This window comes from Podarcis raffonei, chromosome 12 (assembly GCF_027172205.1).
Source record: "Podarcis raffonei isolate rPodRaf1 chromosome 12, rPodRaf1.pri, whole genome shotgun sequence".
NCBI classification, from domain to species: Eukaryota; Metazoa; Chordata; class Lepidosauria; order Squamata; family Lacertidae; genus Podarcis; species Podarcis raffonei.
In genome coordinates, this window is record NC_070613.1 from 2,182,803 (window position 1) to 2,200,153 (window position 17,351).

General features: G+C 46.3%; 1 protein-coding gene across 1 annotated transcript in view; it reads right to left on the reverse strand.

Annotated features, from left to right (window-relative positions):
- Nucleotides 1-17,351, reverse strand: part of KRBA1 (KRAB-A domain containing 1) — a 52,500-nt gene that overhangs the window by 29,354 nt on the left and 5,795 nt on the right. The window contains exons 2-5 of the mRNA XM_053410274.1: nt 7,340-7,493; nt 4,137-4,241; nt 2,151-2,240; nt 1,163-1,315 (exon numbers count right to left, since the gene is read on the reverse strand). Of these exons, the coding sequence (XP_053266249.1) occupies nt 1,163-1,315; nt 2,151-2,240; nt 4,137-4,241; nt 7,340-7,493 (502 nt within the window). The remainder of the gene's footprint in view (nt 1-1,162; nt 1,316-2,150; nt 2,241-4,136; nt 4,242-7,339; nt 7,494-17,351) is intronic.

Here is a 17,351-nt window from a genome sequence, read left to right on the forward strand (position 1 = left end):
TATATGAAAAAACATTGTTCTGGAGTAAGCATATCAGTATGTAACGTATGAAGCTTTGCAGGGTTAAAGAAAGAGAAAAATGGTGCAAAAAGTATAAAGGTAATCTACTTTAGACACAACAATTTAGAAACTGTAAAAATTTCGAGGTCTTAGAACAAAGGAAGGAAGTCAATATGTGTATATGTAGGTAATGATTAGAATGATGATATGGTTTTATTTGTAGATGTGTGATTTTGTTGTATGTGTGTGTGTGTGTGTGTGTGTGTGTGTGTGTTTTCCCGCTTGTGTGTCCCCCCCTCTTGTTTGTACTGTTTTATTTTCGATTCAATGTTTGTATTTTGTGTTGTAATTTTGCATTGAAAATAAAAAATTTAAAAAAAGGAAAGAAAGTTGTAACTAAACACCAGGAAGAACTTTCTGTCATTTAGATGGCGGAACAGACTCCCTGGGAATGTGGCGAACTCTCCTTCCTTGGAGGTTTTTAAGCAGAGGCCGGATGGCCATCTGTAATGGATGCTTGAGCTGAGATTCCTGCATTGCAGGGGGTTGAGCTAGATGACCTCTGGGTTCTAGGAATCCGTGAATTCATGAGTGTTTGCCATTCTGTTATTGCTGACAGAGTACTTCCAATTAGCAAAGCTGACTGGAAAAGTCAGGAGAACCTTAAATCAAAAAGTATACGGAGAATGGAAAATATTTAAGGAATATATAAGACTATATTGTAAAAATGATACCATCCTAGCAGAATGGAATGATATTTGTGTATAATAAATAAATGGAATAAATATCTTAGAGGAATATATGCAAAAAGATATAAAACAAACTGAGTGATAAAATCAAGACAATAGAAAAAGTATAAGGAGAACGAAGCTTTTCACAGAAGACTTTATTGGAAAAGACTTGATGTTGTATAAATATCTGGTACTTTTGACTGTTATTTTCTCTTTCTTTTCTTGTTACTTTTAAACTTTTTGTACTTTTTGATGTGGAGAATTCTTTCTTTTCCTCCTTTCATTTTTCTTTCTTTTCTTTTCTGTGCTTAACTTTGTTGTACATACCTTTATTTTAAGATTGTAGTTTAAACGATAAAGATGTATTGAGATATATATATATATATATATATAAAAAATATATAAAAGGGGGAACCCGTGAGTTCGCTCACCACTGCTGGTTGGCACCTCCTTGGCAGGAACCTCAGCTTCCACGGCGTCTGGGGCGAGGTCTCCGGCGGCCTTCGTGTGTCCGTAGAGAAACTCTGGAATTTCCTCCACCAGCTTCATGAGAGCGCAAAGGTGGAGGCTGCTGGGATGCTCACCTGTTTGGGAAGCAGAGAGAGAAAAGTATCCGCCTTTTATTTCCACGGACAGGGAAGATGAAGTCCTCTTCATCAGGTACACACAGCTGTGACCGGCTAGCAGCAAATTTTGATGCTGGATCTGAAAACGAGAGCTGCTTTACAATCGAGCTCCATTTATGGGGGTGAAAAGAGGATTTTCCACCAAGCCGGCCGAGATAGGGTTCATCTCCCCATGCAGCATGGCTCACTCACACGAGCTGCCTACAACACTAATGTAACCCGTTCTGGGCACCCCAGTTTAAGAAGGATGTCGACAAGCTGGAGCGTGTGCAACCAAGATGATCAAGCCGCCCAGAGTGGCTGGGGAAACCCAGCCAGAAGAGCGGGGTATAAATAATAATAAATTGTTGTTGTTGTTGTTGTTGTTATTATTGAAACCGAGCCATATGAGGAACGGTTGAAGGAGCTGGGTATGTCTAGCCTGGAAAAGCAGAGATATGAGAGCCATCTTCAAATATCTAAAGTCACATGGAAGATGGAGCAAGCATTTTTTCTACCGCAATGGAGGGTAGGACTCGAACTCATGGCTTCAAGTTACAAGAAAGGAAATCCCAACTAAACATATAGAAAAACTGAGGGTAAAAGGGCGTTTGATGGTGGAACGGACTCCCTCAGAAGGCAGTTGACTCTCTTCCACTGGAGGTTTTTAAACGTGAGGTGGGGGGCCGCCTGTCAGGGGCTCTTCAGCTGCGATTCCTGCATTGCAAGCGGGTTGGACTAGATGACCATGGGGGAGCCCTTCCCAAGTCCACAACCTGTGATTCCAACACTCCATTCCTCTTCCCACTCTTACCGTCCCGGTTGCTAGCTGGGGTCAGGCACCTCTCCCCTTCCTCATTCAGGTCCTCCAGCTCCCAAGGTCCCTCCAGCTCGGATGCGTCCTCTGAAAAAAGGAACGGTTCCCCGAAAGCAGAAAAGAAACCCTCAGGGAGCCTCCCTCAATCTGGTGGGCTTCGTATGTTTTAGACTGCAGTTCCGCTGGCGCCAATCTGGGAGGCCCCTCCATGGAGGCGCAGGTCAGTTCTGTGTCCAGGGCGGCTGCTTATCAGCTCCATCTGGTACGCAGGATGAGACCCTATCTGCCCTCAGACTGCCTCGCCAGAGTGGTGCCTGCTCTAGTCCAGTGTTTCCCAACCTTGGGCCTCCAGCTGTTTTTGGACTACAACTCCCATCATCCCTAGCTAGCAGGACCAGTGGTCAGGGATGCTGGGAATTGTAGTTCAAAAACAGCTGGAGGCCCAAGGTTGGGAAACACTGCTCTAGTTATCTCCCGCTTGGACTACTGCAATGCGCTCTACGTGGGGCTACCTTTGAAGGTGACCCGGAAACTACAACTAATCCAGAATGCGGCAGCTAGACTGGGGACTGGGAGCGGCCGCCGAGACCACATAATACCGGTCTTGAAAGACCTACATTGGCTCCCAGTACGTTTCCGAGCACAATTCAAAGTGTTGGTGCTGACCTTGAAAACCCTAAACGGCCTCGGTTCTGTATACCTGATGAGCATCTCCACCTCCATCGTTCTGCCCGGACACTGAGGTCCAGTTCTGAGGGCCTTCTGGCAGTTCCCTCACTGCGAGAAGCTTACAAGGAACCAGGCAGAGGGCCTTCTCGGTGGTGGCACCCGCCCTGTGGAACGCCCTCCCACCAGATGTCAAAGAGAAAAATAACTACCAAACTTTTAAAAGACATCTGAAGGCAGCCCTCTTTAGGGAAGCTTTTAATGTTTGATGCATTATTGTATTTTAATATTTTGTTGGAAGCCGCCTAGAGTGGCTGGGAAAGCCCAGCCAGATGGGCGGGGTATAAATAATACATTATTATTATTATTATTATTATTATTATTATTATTATTATTATTATTACATCTGTCCTTTCTATGGGGTGGAGGGGGGGAGAAGAGGCTTTTAAAATAATCCTAGCACCATTTTGCTTTTTAAAAAAAGTAACAGAAGAAATCTATAATGAGGGGATATATTTGTAAGTCAAGCCTGCCCCGCTGCCAGCCGGCTTGGGAAAGAACCCAGCTCTGGCAGGGGCTGGTTCCCAGAAAAAGCCCCACAAAGGGAAACTACCCACAAATCCCCTCCAGGGTGGACTGAACTAGAGTTAAGACTATGGAACTCGCTGCCACTGGAGGCAGCAATGACCAACATGGATGGCTTTAAAATAGGATCCATGGAGGGGAGGGCTATTGATGGCTGCTAGCAAGGATGTCTCTGTTCTGCCTCCACAGCCAGAGGCAACTTGCTTCTGAATTTCAGTTGCTGGAAACTGCAGGAGGGGAGAGGGCTCTGCGTTCGAATCCTGATTGCTGGTTTCCCACAGGGATCTGGCTGGTTGCTGTAAGAACAGGATCCTGGAGTCTTCCTATGTTCTTATGCTAACCTGCAAACTATGGGGTTTTTCATTATTTGAGGCTGAAACGGACCTTTGCTCTCTGGGGCTTACTTGCGAGTAGGCATTATAGACGGACCTTGGCCATGGGGAAGGGAATAGCATAATAATAATAATAATAATAATAATAATAATAATAATAATAATAATTTATTTATACCCTGCCCATCTGGCTGGGTTTCCCCAGCCACTCTGGGCGGCTTCCAACAGAATATTAAAATACAATAGTCAATTAAACTTTAAAAGATTCCCTATAATGCTATTTTAAGTGATGTGGGTTTTTAATCCCTTGCCAAAAAATACTGGGAAAACAATGTTTTTCCAGCACTGTTAAAGGGTTCTGATATTGTTTGCGTTGTATTTTCTTCCTTTGGTTTCTTACCGCTGGTTCTGTCCTCCCCACCAGCCCCGCCAAGTTTCTGGTCCTCAATATTTCCTTCTGGCTGATTGATGAAGGACGACAGCTCCGCCGGAGGAATGGAACGGCCTGTTTGCAAAGCAGAAAGGGAGGGACCTAAGTTTGAAACTGGGAGCTCAAGCCAAGTGACACCCGAGGGTGCCAGTAAGGTTTTCTGGGACCAGGAACAATATATGTCCACTAAGGGCTCTCCAACCCAATCACAAAAGGGGACATTGCTGGGGGTTGGACTAGATGATCCTCAGTACCCAATTCCAACTCTATGGTTCTCTGTTTGCATGACACAGAGTTTTATAAAATCTACTCGTTTAATCTCATTTAATCTCACTGTAAACAAGCGGTCCAGTGACAATAAAGAATTTCTATTTTCTATTTCTATATGCTTTGCGTCGTTTGCAAATTTCTATCCCGTTTGAGGGCCGAGGGCTCAAAAAGAAATACAGTGGTACCTTGGTTCTCAAATGCCTTGGTACTCAGACAACTTGCAACCTAAATACTGCAAACCCAGAAGTGTTGCGGTTTGTGAACTATTTTCGGAAGCCAAACATGCTCCGTGTTGAGTGTTACGCTTCCGATTTGAGTGTCACACTTCTGTTTTGAGTGTTACCTTGAGATTTGTCTGTTTTTGCTATTTATTTTGCATTTTTGTTTTTGCAGCTCTTTTTTGTGTGTGACCGTGGAATCCAGTTCAGCTACTGATTGATTGTGTACATTGTTTATTGCTTTCATTTTATGGTTCAATGGTCTCGTTAGATAGTAAAATTCATGTTAAATTGCTTTTTTTTTAGGGGTTGTTTTTAAAAGTCTGGAATGGATTAATCCATTTTGCATTACTTTCTATGGGAAAGTGTGTCTTGGTTTTGGAACGCTTTGGTTTTGGAATGGACTTCCAAAACAGATTAAGTTTGAGAACCAAGGTACCACTGTAAGTTGCAAAGGCAGAACCTCCTGCAACATGATAGGGTCAATTTAGCCAGTTCAGGCTAGCTGGATTTTCGAAGCAGAGAAATCGGAGGGAAACCTATAAACATAAAGGGATACAACTCAGGGCAAAGTTCTGCTGCACGGGCTCCATCAAACTGAATGGGGGATGTGTGAGAGCTCTGGCAGGAAAAGTAATTCCTTTTTAGAGCACAGCCATGAAGCTTTCTAATGCAGAAGGACTGAAAATCTAAATCTAATTTAAGCATTTATATGAATTTCTGCTGCTTTCCATTAGCTGCTGTTTTCATTCTATGTTATTGATTGTATTTTTTGCAATTGTGATGATTATTTGTTTATTTAATGTGTTTAATAATGTGTTTTAAATTGCTCTAACCCGCCCTGGGAACTTACGGGGAAAGGCAGGTTAATAAATCAAAATAATTGCTGTTTAATTAAAGCAGCAATATAAGTGATGCTTGGACCCCCGTTCGGAGCTTGATGTATGGGTACCCCCAACAAAATTTAAAAATCTGGCTGTATAATTTGGAACTAATGTGATTTGGAAATAATGTGATTTGATTGGCCTGTTAATAAAAAGTATTTTAAAAAAATAAATAAATCAAAATAATTGCAATAATGACAATAACACTCCCATATGCAGGAGAATGTCCTGCCAGATGTCTGGGAAAAACTCTGGAAAAGTGGCTTGAAGTTCACAGCATGCTATTCTTTGAAGGAGAACTACTTGAAAATGATTTACAGATGGTACTTTACTCTGAGTAGACTTGCTAAGATGTACAAGGCAGAATCAGGTAAGTGCTGGAGATGCAAAGAGGTAGAGGGAATGTTCTTTCATGTGGTGGACTTGTAAAAGGATAAAAGATTATTGAGAAATGATCTATAATGAATTGAAAAAAATGTTTAAATGTACTGTCCACCGCAAAAAACCCAGAGTCCTTTCTGTTGGGGATAATTCAGACTGAAATTCCCAGGTTTCAAAAAAGGTTATTTATGTATGCCACTACTGCAGCCCGTGTTTTGTTCGCCCAGAAATGGAAAACAAGGGAGGTCCCAACCGAAGAAGAATGGCAACTGAAGCTGATGGAATATGCGCAGCTTGCAGACTTAATATATAGAATAAGAGAACAAGAAGAATATACATTTAGAGAAGATTGGAAAGCATTTATTGGCTACAGTGGTGCCTTGGTTTACAACCATAATCCGTTCCGGAGGTCTGGTTGTAAACCAAAACAGGTTGTAACCCAAGGTGCGCTTTCGTCAATGGGGCCTCCCCCCCAAAATTGGTTGTAATCCACAAAAAAATGGGTTGTCATCCAAAAAAAGGGACACGAACTTCCGGGTTTGACGTGGTTGTAATCCAAAACGGTTGCAAACCAAGGTACCACTGTATATGGGAAAAAACTGTGTACAGCTGAAAACACTGGCAGCGTTAAGATAAATTCAGCCGTGTAAATAAGTTTCGAGGGATGTAATAATGGAATGCTGAATGATATGGTTTGTGAAAAATATGCAGGGATTTATGATATGCAAAATGAACCCTGGAAAGAGAAGAAAGGATGTCATTGATATCTTAAGGATGTAAAAATGAGTACAGTGGATCCTCCGGATACGAATTAAATTGATTCTGGGGGTCCGTACGCAACCAGAAAAGTCTGTAGGCATATTCTTCTTGTTCTCTTATTCTATATATTAAGTCTGCAAGCTGCACATTTTCCATCAGCTTAAGTTGCCATTCTTCTTTGGTTGGGACCTCCCTCGTTTTCCATTTCTGGGCGAACAAAACACGGGCTGCAGTGGCGGCATACATAAATAACCTTTTTTGAAACCTGGGAATTTCAGTCTGAATTATCCCCAACAGAAAGGCACCACTGTAGCCTATAAATGCTTTCCAATCTTCTCTGAGCGCTTCTGCACATGTATGCGGCGCGCAGAGCACTTCTGCGCGTGTGGCGAAACCTGGAAGTGTACACATCTGGGTTTGCCGCGTTCGTAACCCAAAAGTTACATATCCAGAGAAGTACGTAACTAGAGGGTCAACTGTACTTTAAATTGTAAAACAGAAAATTTAATAAAAATGAGAGAGAGAATGTCCAGCTGGATTGGGCCCCCTGCATCTCTCCCACACAACCAGCCTCTGTAGCCTGTGGGACAGAGGGGCCACCCCAAACAAGGGGGCAGGATGGCCCTTTCTGCAAGGGCGACAGCAGCGCACCAGGCCTTACCCACGGAAAGAAGCAACGTGAAATTCTCCAGCATCACTTCCTGGTGCAGATCCTTCTGCCACCCGTCCAGCATGGACCACTCCTCGTGGGAGAAGCTGACAGCGACATCCTCAAAGGTCACCTCCTGCCACAGCACATCAACCAGGGTGGAGGTCTGTGGGATAAGCAGCCTCATATAACCAAGATGCGTAAGTCGAATGGGTGCATGAAGGGGTTAAAACCATAGAGTAAGGTGTCCTGCCAGGCTCAGCGAATAAACCCACATCCCCTCACCTGGGGAGGAACCAGGTAATCAGGTCTTTGCTCCCTCCTCAGCCTCCCCGAGAAGGTCAACCTGGGAAGTGGTTCGAGCTGGTTGCTCCAAGCTCAGACCATATGGCTCTCACAAGCCACTCTTGAGCCCCTACACCAATAACCAACAGCTGTCAATAGCCCTCTCCTCCATCAATTTATCTAATCCTAAAGCTATCTAGCTTGGTGGCTATCACTGCCTACTGTGGGAGGGAGTTCCACAGTTTAACAATGAAGAAGGACGTCTTTTTGTCCGTCCTGACTCTTCCAACTGTCAGCTTCATCAGCTGCCCATGTGTTCCGAGTGCTAGGAGAGAGCAAGAAAAACTTACCGTATTTTTTGCTCCATGAGACGCACATTTTTCTTCCTAAAAAGTAAGGGGAAATGTCTGTGCGTCTTATGGAGCGCATGCATGATCCCTGGAGCCAAATTGCCCAGGGGAGAAAAGCAGATCGTGCTTTGGGGGGGGGGAGGGAAGGGGGTGTTGAAACGAAGCCTCTGATCAGCTGATCAGCAAGTGATCAGGGAGGGAGATAAGGGATGCTAGAGATAAAGGAGGCTGCCTGGGAGTGGGGAGGTAAAAGCACATGGATCCGCAGGATTTTTACACTGGGTCACCCCAAATTCACCATCACATAGCATGCCCATGGCTACAGCCTGCACCAAGAAAATCATGCATCCACTGTTTCCTGGGGCTGCAATGGTGTAAAAATGTGATTACAAAGCACGGATCCACATGGGTCCTCAGGATTTTTGCATTGGGCTACCCCAAATTCACCATCAGAGCACATGTCTGTGGCCACAGCATGAACCACAAAAATCATACATCCACTGTCTGGTTCAGAATATTTTTTTTCTTGTTTTCCTCCTCTAAAAACTAGGTGCGTCTTATGGTCAGGTGTGCGAAAAATACAGTATCTCTCTGTCCCCACTTGTGAGCCAAGGGCTGCTAAATGGATCAGGACGCACCTTGCCCTTACTCTAAGCCGGTAGCCAGACAACACAGATTCCCGGCCAACACACCAAGTTGTTAGAAATAAAGCAGGTCCCAGGATTTGGAGCCCTGGGGCCTTTCCCAATAAAACCTGAACAAAACTGCTGAAAAAGCAAAAGAAATTTATTGATACATACATCCTTGCAAGGATGAGCATCCAGTGTAGGCACACCCAGATTAGTACAGACAAAAACTTACACCCCGTGTGCAAGAACATCCCTCCCCTATTCCCCATCGGTTGGGGAGCACCCCTATGTAATTATTTGCTAAGCCAAGGAAAGGAAAAGACCTGGAAAGAAATGTCTATTCTTTATTCTTGAGCCACTGGTAAGTGCCAGCAAGCTCTCCATCTGCTGACGCCTGCTAATTCAACATTCCTTTTAAAACTACAGTGGTACCTTGGGTTACATATGCTTCAGGTCACAGACGCTTCAGGTTACAGAGTCCGCTAACCCAGAAATAGTACCTCAGGTTAAGAACTTTGCTTCAGGATGAGAACAGAAATTGCGGCACAGCGGCAACAGAGGCCCCATTAGCTAAAGTGGTGCTTCAGGTTAAGAACAGTTTCAGGTTAAGAACGGACCTCCAGAACGAATTACCATATTTTTCGCTCTATAAGACGCACTTTTTCCCTCCTAAAAAGTAAGGGGAACTGTGTGTGCGCTTTATGGAGCGAATGCAGGCTGCGCAGCTATCCCAGAAGCCAGAACAGCGAGAGGGATCGCTGCGCAGCGCTCCCTCTCGCTGTTCTAGCTTCTGGCTTAGCCCCCCAGTCCCTTCCCCCACCTCCCGGAAAAGCCCCCAAGAGCAGCGCTCCCTTTAAAGAGCCGCGTGGAGCATGTGTGTGGCTCTTGGGGGCTTTTCCCCGAGGAGGGGCTGCCCTTCTCCCTGCTCGGGGAAAAGCCCGCAAGTGCCATGCGGCTCGTGAAAGGGAGCGCTGAGCAGAGCATGGGATGCATACAGGCTCTGCTCAGCGCTCCCTTTAAAGAATATTTTTTTTCTTGCATTCCCCCTCTAAAAACTAGGTGCGTCTTATGGTCGGGTGCGTCTTATGGAGCGGAAAATACGGTAGGTGCTTAACCCGAGGTACCACTGTATCTGGTATTACAACCAGCCTTGTAGCGCATGGAAGAAGGAAAGTTACATTTTGCCAGAGTCTTGCATCTATGGCAGGGGTCGGCAAGGTTTACTGGGCATGCGCTGGATCACTCCCATGGAGATCCTCTGCACAGCGCAACACTGGAAATCACATCTGCACATGTCCGCGGCGCCAGAAATCGCTTCTGCGCATGCCCAGACGCCAAAAATCGTGCCTGTGCAGGTGCGATTTCCGGCGTCTGGGCATGTGTAGAAGTGATTTTCAAAGCCGCAGAAGAGAGTCCCCACGCCGCGCTGTGCTGGTTTAGAGCAGTGCGCAGGGACTCGCCAAGCGGGTGGCTCAGTTCAGGAGCGGCTCGAGGGCCAGTTAAATGGCCTCTATGGGCTGCTTCCGGCCCATGGGCCTTAGGTTGCCGACCCCTGATCTATGGCCTTCAGCAAGGGAACATTCTGCCCCATAGCAACATTATGCCTTAGAATCTAATAACTGCCGCCTTGTGATTTTTTACTACGTTTTCATTTCCCACAGTCCATGTTTCTTATTTCTTCAAGCGATAAAGCCAAACCGCCGGCAGATATGAATGATCCTGCACATCATTAAACCATACAATAGAAGCATTCTGGTTTGCATTTACCTCACAGTTTGCATTCCTTCCACTCAGATTCAACTTTTTCTGAGACCCTTTGCTTTTAAGGAAAAAGCGACATTTCCCTTTCTGACAACTTCTACCATGTCGCCCCCTTGAATTGGACGTCACATGGCTAGTCCTGTGTAATCGTGGAGCTTTTTGGCCCGCGGCTTATTCCTAGTACCCTTCCTTCATCTGAAGGTCCCAGTTTGGGATACAACATTAAAACACAATATTAAAACAACTGTTATAAGAATTTTAAGGTCTTACATATAAAAAATAAATGTTCATAAATGTACCAAGCAGGCACATAATAAACGTATAAACCACATGTCTGAACCCCACAGAAAAAAGTCCTGAAACCATTTTGTCTCTCCCAAATGACCTCAAATATTTCTCTGCAAGGTCAAAGGTCATAGGAAATCTCCCCATTGTCTCTTTGCTCACAAATCCTGTCTCAAGGGCACAGTTAAGATATGAATAGGGTGAGCCTGTAGCCTGTGACCTCAATTCAGGAACTGAGTAGTTATCATAACAAAAGAGTGGCCAGGATGCCCAGGTACCCAAGCAGGTAACCTGGCAGACAGGGTTTAAAACAATGCACTCAGATTTCTGTTGTAGACCGCCCCTTCTCTGATGTACGTATGATGTATGGAGGGGTGGTCTTGGGCTCCAGGGTGGGCAGTTCAAAAGTCTATATGAGGGCTTGCGCGCATGGTTTGGGATTCTCTTCCTGCCTCCTGCGTGTGAGGGGAGCACCCTGTTGCAACAGCTTTAATAAAGATCAGGCTTACTAGCTGCTTTGGTTCTCAATATTCTCTGGTTTGCCTTTGTTATTTTCTCCTACTGATAGAGAACCTAAAAAAGGACTCTATATGGGCTCTTGGGTACCCCATAAGGGAAAAGGAGCAGTTTTTTCTTATAACACAACCTATGCAGGTGGCGCTGTGGGTTAAACCACAGAGCCTCTTGGGCTTGCCGATCAGAAGGTCGGCAGTTCGAATCCCCGCGACGGGGTGAGCTCCTGTTGCTCAGTCCCTGCTCCTGCCAACCTAGCAGTTCGAAAGCACGTCAAAGTGCAAGTAGATAAATAGGTAGCGCTCCGGCGGGAAGGTAAACGGCGTTTCTGTGCGCTGCTCTGGCTCGCCAGAAGCGGCTTAGTCATGCTGGCCACATGACCCGGAAAAACTGTCTGCGGACAAATGCCGGCTCCCTCAACCAGTAAAGCGAGATGAGCGTCGCAACCCCCGAGTCATCCGCGACTAGACTTTACGGTCAGGGGTCCTTTACCCTTACCTTTTACAACAGTAAAAACGAGCCGGGTCCTAAAAACACACAACTCAGGCATCAGAAGCCAGGTTCTAGAGATGTGTCTTCAGTATCCTATGGAAGCAGTGCAAGGAAGGTGGCAGGTATACCTATTTCGGAAGGGAGTTCCACAGTTTAGGGGCCGCCACAGAGAAGGCGCTGCCCTGGGGTGCCCCACTGTGAGCCTCTGAGGGAAGAGAAATTACCGAGAGGCAGCACCCAAGAGGGTCTGTAAGGGAGGAGGATTCTGGAGGACAATGCCAATTTGCTTCAGGGAATGAAGCCCACCTGAGCGTTCCATTCTCACACAATTCCATAACTGCCACCTTGGGGACAGCATCATTTAATTGGTTCCACAGCAGTTGGCAAAGGCAAAGGAGGCCGGAATGTTTTGCCACGTGAATCAAATCAAATCAATTTTTATTTTTTTTTAATTCTCTCTCTCTCTTTAAATAAATTTATTTGTTTTTTTTCAAATTAAAATTTTACAATCACAAACATACAACATAAAAACAAGATCCCAAAGAATCTCCTGGACTTCTTTCCTCCCCTTTGTAGGTCCTCCTGCATCTTTTATGATAATCCGAATTTTTTACATCTCCGTTATATCCAAAATTCCTCATGAAACTACAAGCGTTATTCAAAGACGATCCAAAGCAACTGTTTAAGGATGAACAAGGATGAACAGATAACACCCCAAGACGAGAAGATAGTAATAATTGGGATATATGCACCAAATGAAATAAAATGTGAATCAAATTTCGATGCAATGATGGGGTTGGGCTTGATAACCTTTGGTGGGTACCTTCCAAGGCAGCTCTGAATTTTCTTTTTCGAATGGACTGACTGTGATCGGTTACTAGTTAAACACCTGGCTAGTTCAGAGGACAACCTCAAACTTGGTTCAGAGCTTTGAGAACTTAAAAGAAGAAAAGTCACTTGATCCAGGAACAGTCCACATCTATTTTGGCCTATTCCTGCCTCTTTTTCTCAAGCGTGATGCAGACCATTCATAACGTGGGGATATTCTTCACAGCCGTGAGCAGGGCAGGGGAACCGAAAACAAGCGACAACAATTACCGGTAACTACAAACTTGTTCACTGCTCCTGCTCAGGCGGCACAGAAAAAGCATTTTGCTTCCCAAAATTCATTTTGATTGTGCAGTTCAGGATACAGAAGGCAGACTGTGTGTCGTGACACGTCAGTGCAGTGGTTTTCAGCCTGTGTGCCGTGGCACCCTGGGGTGCCTTGAAAGATGGTCGGGGTGCCTCTGGCAACCCTGGCCTCTGCCCCTTTCCTTCCCTCCCTCTCCTGAGGCCTCTTGCGTCTCTGCCTCCCAAAGGCTTGTGTGGCTGTTTGTGGCAGCAGCCCTGGCTACAAGCTCCCCAAGTGAATGGGGCCTCTGGGGCTGGACAGGGGTGCTTCCCAGGCCCTTGTGGGGCAGGGTGAGGAGGCACCTCTCAGTGGGGCAGCTCAGAGACCAGGGGTGGCAGCTGCCCAGAGGACTCCCAAGGAGAGGGGAGAGGAGGCCAAGGGAATACTCCACAAGGGAGGGTGTTCGAAAAAGGGTGAGGGGCTGCCGGCTCTGCAGGCAAGGGGGGGCATGACTGGGCTCCTGAGCCCCACAGGGGGGCCACAGAAAAAATGGACTTGGTCAAGGGAGCTATGGACTCCAAAAGGTTGCAAGCCTCTGCATTAGTGATTCGGTTTGTTGCACCAACACTCCTCCCAGGGCTGGAAAGGGGCTAGTTTAACCTCTGGTTTGCTAGTGGAACTGAATTGAAATTGAAATACTTTATTGTCGCTTGTACAACTTGTATGCAGTGAGATTACACGAGCACCCCCCACTCAGCTCTCTTCGTCTTAATTCCCCTTGTTTACTGAAAGTCCGTTGCCCTGTTGTTCTCTTTTCATTCAGCAGCCTAACAGCCTACGGACAGAAGCTGTTCTTTACCCTGTTGGTGCAACTAATCCTGCTTCTATATCTTCTGCCTGAGGGCAGGAGATCAAGAAAGTGCCTTGAATGATTGTGCCACGAAATGATGCATGTCTAAAAAGTGTGTCACCAACGTGAAAAGGTTGGAAAGCTCTGCAGTAACTGATAGAATCCCACAGGATGCAGTATTAGTGTGTGAAAACAGACAAGATCCTCAGGTGGAGATGTCCGGCGCCATCCTGGCACCTTCACTTGGTCGCAGGTGGCCAATAGGCATGTGCAAAATGCGCCTGGCTAATTTTGAACACTGCTCCTGCATAGATTAACCATGCGCTGAGTGGGACTTTATTTCACCAGTCCTGAATCTCCCAGCCTTCAGCTTCACGGGTGTCGACAAGTCATGAGAGAGGAACTTTTTCACTGTGTCGTTCTGTAAACTTCTATCATGTCACCTGAGCGAGCGCCCCAAATGCCAGAGTGAGGCGACGAGATCCGAGCAGACGGGTTCTGCCTCCCTGGCGTGATTAGAGAAGGCAACCTGTTATCAATCGAAATAGCAAATGTGTCCGCAAGGATGGAAGACGGTCGTTGGCAGGCCAATTCTTCCGCGGGCGGCTCTATCCCCACATCATCCCTCCTGACAGGTTTTCAAAGCTGCCAGACCCCATCAGAAGCTCCCCTGCAGGAAAGAATTGCTGGCCCAGAGGCTCCGCAGTCCAGGAATTAAGCCAATGGTTGGGAACTTGGGGGGGCCAAGGCGTTTCACCGCCACCTCCGTTCCTGCCACCTGCGTCGCCCACAGGAACTGGCAGAGCTTTGCCAGGTAAAAGACCACCTGTTGGAAATGTCAGCCCTTTAAACAGAGCATCCATCCTTTGAGTGGCAAAGACAGGGGCATCTGGAGGGGCCAGGAGGGAAACAAATTCATCTAATTTATATCTTGACAATTGGTTATGGTTTCCCCAATTGCATCGGTTATCCTTTTTAAACGGTCTGCAAAGTTTCACCCCAATGTTAGATCCTTTAACAGAGGTCCATAGATCCTGGAAGGGCTTGGTAGACACAGGGAGAGGCTGCCGGGTCAGGACAATGGCCCATCTAGTCTAGCATCCTTTTCTTGGGTCCAGACGCACATGGGAAACCTGCAAGCAAGATTTGAGCACAAGAGCAGATCTCCCCTCCTGGGGTTTTCACAAACTGGTGTTCAAAAGCATTGCCTCTGACCATGGAAGCGGAGCAAAGTCAGTGTGGCCAGGAGCCTTCGACAGCCCTCTCTTCCATGCAGTGTTCGAAATTAGCCAGGCGCCAGGCGCGTTTTCCTATCGGCACAAGTGTTTATCAGCTCCACCTGGTATGCAGGCTGAGACCCTCCCTTCCCGCAGACTGTCTCATCAGAGTGGTGCATGCTCTGGTTATCTCCCGCTTGGACTACTGCAATGCGCTCTATGTGGGGCTACCTTTGAAGGTGACCCAGAAACTGCAATTAATCCAGAATACGGCAGCTAGACTGGGGACTGGGAGCGGCCGCCGAGACCACATAACACCGGTTCTGAGAGATCTGCATTGGCTCCCAGTACGTTTCCGAGCACAATTCAACATATTGGTGCTGACCTTTAAAGCCCTAAACGGCCTTGGCCCAGTATACCTGAAGGAGCGTCTCCACCCCCATCGTTCTGCCCAGACACTGAGGTCCAGCACCGAGGGCCTTCTGGCGGTTCCCTCCCTGCGAGAAGCCAAGTTACAGGGAACCAGGCAGAGGGCCTTCTCGGTGCCCTCCCTGTGGAATGCCCTCCCACCAGATGTCAAAGAGAACAACTACTACCAGACTTTTAGAAGACATCTGAAGGCAGCCCTGTTTAGGGAAGCTTTTAATGTTTAATAGGTTATTGAATTTGAGTGTTTTCTTGGAAGCTGCCCAGAGTGGCTGGGGAAACCCAGCCAGATGGGCGGGATATAAATAATAAATTATTATTATTTTTATTATTATATTATATTACGTGTAGATTTCTGGGTGCCAAGCTGGCGAGCACTGTTTAAAAACTTCCGCCTTAGTCCATAGCTAATTCCGTTTCCATTTCCTCTGTGTGTGTTTCTCCTTGCATACTGGGACAAGTGAACTGTTGCAAGAGCAAGTTGGAGTCAAGCAGTGTAGTTGAGATTGTAGAATTGTGGCGTTGGAAGGGACCCCAAGGGTCATTTAGTCCAACCCCCTGGCGAACGAGAAGTTCCGTTGTGGCGACTGCAACCTAGATTCAAGCTGGCATTTGGTGCCTGGCTTATATACCTGAGTTTCTAACACTGCCTCCTTGAATGTGTCTAATCCTTTTTGTAAGCCATCCATCTTGTTGGCCATCCCTGTTTCCTGTGGGAGGGAGTTCCACAGTTTAACTATGCGCTGCCTGAAGACGGACTTCCTTTTATGTCCTGAATCTTCCAATATTCAGCTTCTATGCGATGCCCATGAGGTCTAGTGTTAGGAGAGAGGGAGAAAGATTTTCTCCGTTCCATGCCATACAGAATTCTACAAATTTCTGGACTCTATGGAACTTGCCGAACTGACTGTGAGACTCCGAGACCAGAGAGAAGAGATGGTGGAAGAAGATTGGAAGAAGTTTAAAGAATATTTGAAAAAAATATGTTAATATTTAAATCTTAGAATAGCTTTGGATGTGGATATAGGATGTAAGGTTAGAAGAAGATAGTGTATTTTTAAAAAGTATTACTTGTAAGGGATAAAATGTGAAGATTATTATAGTAAAAGTAAGTGTGATTTAAAAAATGGTTAAAAATTATGATATATGTAAACAGCTAAAGATGAGGTAAAATGAAAATCAGATAGGGGGGACTTGGGGAAGCTCACCTAACAATGTTTAGAAAAAATAAGGATAAGATAAGAATTTGTTTGCATTGTTTGTTTTTCTGTTTGTGTTGTTTATTTGTGTGATAAAATGAATAAAAAAAATTGGGGGGGGGGAAGAATTCTACAAATTTCTATCGTGTTGCCTCTTACCCATCGTTTCTCCAAATGGAAAAGTCCCAGATGCCGAAACCTTTCCTCACAGGACAGTCCCCTCTGTCCCCTCAATCATTTTGGTACCCGCCTGCGAGACGGACAACGCACTGCGATAGCCACACACTTTTTAAGACAGCTGCTGCTTGTTTACCATTGCATGCTCCCCCTTCTACAAAAATAATAATAATAACCCCAATTCCACCTTGGGGCCTCTGCCAGCGCTCAAGGCGCAGCCGGGAGTTTGCGCTGCAGCCTAGCGACTGCTTCGCTGGGTGATGCCCGCTGACGTCTCCTTGCCAAGCTCATTTCCCGTCTCCCTGGGGACGGCACACGCCTGATTTGAGAGCTGACGCATCCTGGCGCAGCAGAGGTAGCGCTCTCAGTTCCGAGGAGTCACTTTGTCGAGGTCTTAATTCCAGGAACCTCTTTGGCTCAGCTCCCGGTGCCCTCATCGCCTAAGGGTGACACCTAACGTGCGAAGATCAGCCAAGGAAATGCGTGTTTTGATTGCAAGGGGCACAGGATGACAGCCTTTTCTCTCTCACCTGCGGATCTTAGAAAACCGGGGAGAAATCTGCCCCAAAGGTCCTACGCCCAGCCCCACTCTTTGGGGGCAGCGATGGTCAAGGGGTGAGGGAGGAGGAGAAAGGTCTAGCAGCCGGGCGGCCTCTTTGCAATAACTCAGCAGTGCAATAAACGGAAATCTGCCCTTATTCCCTTATGGGGGACACAAGAGCCCTT